At 41.5% G+C, this 5206-nt stretch overlaps 1 protein-coding gene across 1 annotated transcript in view; it reads right to left on the bottom strand.

Annotated features, from left to right (window-relative positions):
* LOC111972635 (uncharacterized) overlaps positions 1 to 910 on the bottom strand; it is a 12214-nt gene extending 11304 nt beyond the window's left edge. The window contains exon 1 of the mRNA XM_023999647.2: positions 659 to 910. Coding sequence (XP_023855415.1) covers positions 659 to 763 — 105 coding nt within the window. The 5' untranslated portion in view covers positions 764 to 910. The remainder of the gene's footprint in view (positions 1 to 658) is intronic.
* Between the last annotated feature and the right edge of the window lie 4296 nt (positions 911 to 5206).

Genomic DNA, 5206 nt, shown 5'->3' with positions numbered 1-5206 from the left:
GTGTTAATCACTTTTAAAGATTCAGTGATTCCTTTACCTCTCTTATGAAAGTGACTTTGCTACAAGTGATTTTAGCTCTCTAGGTTATGCAAGTAGGCTACAATAGGTTGCATACGAGTGAGAACGATCATAGTTCTATTTATATTTTTGGAACTCTTATTTTTGCAGTTCATGAAAAATAAACAACATAAAATTTCAAAATGTAATTGTGTGGAAAAAAACATAAAGGTGGCTTGAGATCTCTATATTATTTAACTGCGGCAAAAAAATGTATTTTCTGTAAACACCATGTTCTGCTAATTGAACTTTTAAGACGGTCCCTTAGCTGCGAGTGCATAATATGCCCCCATTGAAACCAATCTAAAGTCACTTTTTGAAAACGGAACGGACAAAACAAATGCTGTACCTTACTCTCTATTATCATCAGATTCTACCCAAATCACTCTAACCATCCAAGGATATTGACAAGCAAACTCCGAATATCAAACCAATGTCCAAACTGAAAACAAATTGATGGTGGTAGGTTAACTTTCAGATATTTCTATATGTGTTTTACTTCGTTGAATTGAAGTCAGTGCCCAGTGGGTTATGGTATTTATAATTCTGTGAGTCAACTGAACTTCGGCTAGACTATACAGTAGCCTATTATGTTACCTACCATTTGTATGTAGGCTACCATTCTTGGTTCATATTCACAAAAAGGTGCCACTCCCACCACTCTGGCTGCGTTGTTGCGTTTTCCATACAGCAGTAAAATGTTCATGCGTTGTAGTGTTTCTTACTGAAATAAATCCCTTCTTTATATTCTAGCTGTAATAAGCCTAGAATAACCAGCCGGGCTTGTTTATCTATCAATCTCCCTGCTTGGCCAGCGGACAGCATGACAATATATTTAACTTCCGTCACTGACTCCAATAGCTTTCACTTTCCAGTCCCGTCTATTACAGAAAGCGCTGTAATAGCCTAATGGACTCGCTACCTAGGGTCTATGTCCGAATTATGTCATTCCTCACAATGTGTGCACTTGTTCACTTCCCTTCACTAATTTGAAAGGAAATGACTGGTATAGGAAATATGGTGGAAACTCCTACTTGCCCACGACTCCACCATTCCAATGCTTTTAGATTTGTGGAAAGTAGGTTAGTGAACGAGGGTAGGCCTACACTTTAGGGTAAATGAGATACTATTGGGACATACCCATAGTATGCTCCCGCTGGCACCTCTTTGGTCAAATAAGGGGTGCATTCCTCTGCCCAGGCGTTTCTGACACCTGCCAGATCTTACAGCGCCTGAATAGGTATTTTAAGTATCAGCTAACCACATCATATATAGCAATCTGTCAGTTGATAACAGAGTCGATGACCTGGCACACAACCATTGGTTGATGCATGCAACGTCTGAGCGAGAAAGCGCAACCAAGTCCAAGTTACCTGCAGGCCTTGCCCCCAAGTATACCTCACTGCAGAGCGGCAGCAGTGGACAGGGCTAATGCCTCCATCACACCTACATTGTCATTGCGCAAAATGGTACGCAGCATCATCTGGATATGTGTGCMACAAAAGTTCAACATTCACCTTTTGCTACCATTTCTGTAAAGCCTTCTACATATACAGTTTGACGGATACGTTGGATTTGTCTGGACTACTCAGAACGCACTGCAACTGCCTCTGCAATGCAATGCAAGGTAAACGCAGCCTTCCATTGGAAAGACTGTTGAATAGCTTCTATTACCAGGCCATCAGACTGCTGAACAGCTTCTATTACTAGACTGTTGAACAGCCACCACTTGCCGTCTGTCTACCAGGTGATGAACACTCACTCACACAAAACACACACACACACACACCTCATACTCACTCACACACGCACACTCACAGCCAATGCTGCTTTCCCATGTTATAGAGGCGTTACACCACTGGTCACTTCCCATTTCACACTGTATTTAAGTACTGTATCCTGACATAGATCATTTTAATATTTCTACTACTGTATGTTCTATTTCACACTGTTTATAGACACCACATATTTATCTATATACTGGATTCTTGACTTTGCTCACTCTAATATATCTACTGCTGTACATATCATTCTTAGTTTATCTTGTGTAAATGTATCCGGTGTAGATACGTATAGATTGCATGTGGATTACTGTTAAAGTGTTATTTGGGTTGTTAATTGGATTTGTTCTGACATTTTTTGATTTCTTACCTTTTTTGTGTGTGTATTTTTCTTTACATTTGAATTGTTTTGACATTTGACTGCATCGTTAGGAGCTAGTAACATAAGCATTTCGCTGCACCGCTATAACATCTGCTAAACTGTGTGCACGACCAATACTCTTTGATTTGACATAGATATCTCTTTTCTCAAATTACATAGCGTTCACATTCATATTCCTAGGCATTACTAATCAAGCATTGAACAAACAGACATCAATGGAGCACACAGATGATCATATTATTACATTCACATGATTTATTAAAATATTACTTACAATTCTGTATTAATATCCGTGATGTATTGGTAAAAAAAAAGTGGGCAATGGATAAATTAAAAACTCCATTGAGCGATCGAGATAAGAGAAACGACAGATATAAAAGAAGACGTATGACATTTTTATACTGTATTGTTTGCATATTGATAGCATTTTAATGTAGGCCTATAGGGAAGATGGGCCATGTGGAGATGTTCATATTAAAACATATATTTTTTCTCAGGGGACCAACATGGGGCCCAACCCCAAGTTTGGGAACCACTGTATTAATCACTCTCTCTGCTTGCTTTCTCTTTCTCTCTGTCTTGTCTGCTTCCTCCTGCATACTATGCAGCCTGCCTCAGCCTCACCACTGAGGGCCACATAACTGTCTGTCTCAGTAGCATGCTCTCTGTAAAGCAAAGTTATGAGAACTTAGTAGTGTATATTTTACTCCTGCTGAGGTAGGCTCCGTTTAACATTAGCTTCTTACTTCATCCTTCTAGCTGGCTAATAAATACTACAGCCCTTCAACGTTACTGCAATAGAAGTCTCTACCGGCAGCTAGCCACCTGACTGACAGTCAGGTGGCTATAAGAGTGGCTATTAGAGACTACCAGTTATGCACTCATTCTCAGATAATCTTTTTTTCTTTGTTTGGGGGATGTCTGTAGACACGGCAGGAGTCACGGGATGCTTTTAAAATAGCTTTTTTCCCGGCATCTCGCAAGCACACTGTCAGCAGTGTCTCTAGTTTCCTACTTGAGCCGACTCCAAGCTATATTGCCTTAATATATTTGCCAATGTGGCTTCAGAGGCAGTTTTGTCCTTCAACTGTGAAATTGCACATTATTAATTGATTCATGTGATTCTGTTCATTAAATCGGATTTTCTTACTCATTCTGATGGCCATTAAACCAATATGGTTTCACAGACTGCTTAAACGTTTCAGAGGCTCATCAAGTCCTTGTGTGTAAAAATAACACAGAAATTGAAATAATTTACATGACGCAATTGAATTAAGTTTTATCTATGAAACATGTGAGTATGTGTAAATACAGGGTATTCGGAAAGTATTCATACCCCTTGACTTTTTCCACATTTTGTTATGTTACAGCCTTATTCTAAAATTGATTAAATAAAAACAAATCTTCATCAATCTAAACACAATACCCCATAATGACAAAGTGAAAACTGATTTTTTGACATTTTGGAAATGTATTAAAAATTTCAAACAGAAAAACCTTATTTACATAAGTATTCAGAAACTTTGCTATAAGACTTGAAATTGAGCTCATCCTGTTTCCATTGTTCATCCTTCAGATGATTCTACAACTTGATTGGAGTCCACCTGTGGTAAATTCAATTGATTGGACATGATTTGGAAAGGCACACACCTGTCTATATAAAGTCCCACAGTTGACAGTGCATGTCAGTGTCCCACCCTGATCTGTTTCACCTGTCCTTGTGATTGTCTCCACACCCATCCAGGTGTTGCCCATCTTCCCTATTATCCCCTGTGTATTTGTACCTGTGTTCTCTATTTGTCCATTGCCAGCTCGTCTTGTTTATCAAGTCAACCAGTGTGTTTGTTCTCAGCTCCTGCTTTTCCCAGTCTCTCGTTTTCTCGCACTCCTGGTTTTGACCCTTGCCTCTCCTGACTCTGAGCCCGCCTGCCGACCTGTACCTTTGCCTCACCTCTGGATTGTTGACCTCTGCCTTCCCTGACCCTGATCCTACTTGCCGTCCGGTACCGTTGCCCCACCTCTGGTTTACTGACCCCTGCCTGCCTTGACCTGTCCATTGCCTGCCGCTGTTGGAATATTAAACCATTGTCAATTCGACTTGTCTGCATCTGGGTCTTACCTTGATTCCTGATAGTCAGAGCAAAAACCAAGCCATGAGGTCGAAGGAATTGTCTGTAGAGCTCCAAGACAGGATTGTGTTAAGGCACATATCTGGGGAAGGGTACCAAAATATTTCTGCAGCATTGAAGGTTCCTGAGAGCACAGTGGCCTCCATCATTCTTAAATGGAAGACGTTTGGAACCACCAAGACTCTTCCTAGAGCTGGCTGCCCGGCCGAACTGAGCAATCGGGGGAGAAGGGCCTTGGTCAGGGAGCTGACCCGATGGTCTCTCTGACAAAGCTCTAGAGTTCCTCTGTGGAGATGGGAGAAACTTACAGAAGGACAACCATCTCTGCAGCACTCCACCAATCAGGCCTTTATGATAGAGTGGCCAGACAGAAGCCACTCCTCAGTAAAAGGCACATGACAGCTTGCTTGGAGTTTGCCAAAAGGCACTTAAAGGCTCTCAGAACATGAGAAAAAAGATTATGTGGTCTGATGAAACCAATATTGAACTCTTTGGCCTGAATGCCAAGTGTCATGTCTGGAGGAAACCTGGCACCATCCCTACGATGAAGCATGGTGGTGGCAGTATCATGCTGTGGGGATGTTTTTCAGCTGCAGGGACTGGGAGACTAGTCAGGATCGAGGGAAAGATGAACGGAGCAAAGTACAGAGAGATCCTTGATGAAAACCTGCTCCAGAGTGCTCAGGACCTCAGACTGGGGAGAAGGTTCACCTTCCAACAGGACAACGACCCTAAGCACACAGCCAAGACTACGCAGGAGTGTCTTTGGGACAAGTCTCTGAATGTCCTTGAGTGACCCAGCTAAGAGCCTGGACTTGAACCGATAAGAACATCTTTGGAGAGACCTGAAAATAGCT

The sequence above is a fragment of the Salvelinus sp. IW2-2015 genome, linkage group LG14, assembly GCF_002910315.2.
Source record: "Salvelinus sp. IW2-2015 linkage group LG14, ASM291031v2, whole genome shotgun sequence".
Classification (NCBI taxonomy): Eukaryota; Metazoa; Chordata; class Actinopteri; order Salmoniformes; family Salmonidae; genus Salvelinus; species Salvelinus sp. IW2-2015.
This window is presented reverse-complemented; position numbering and strand designations above follow the sequence as displayed.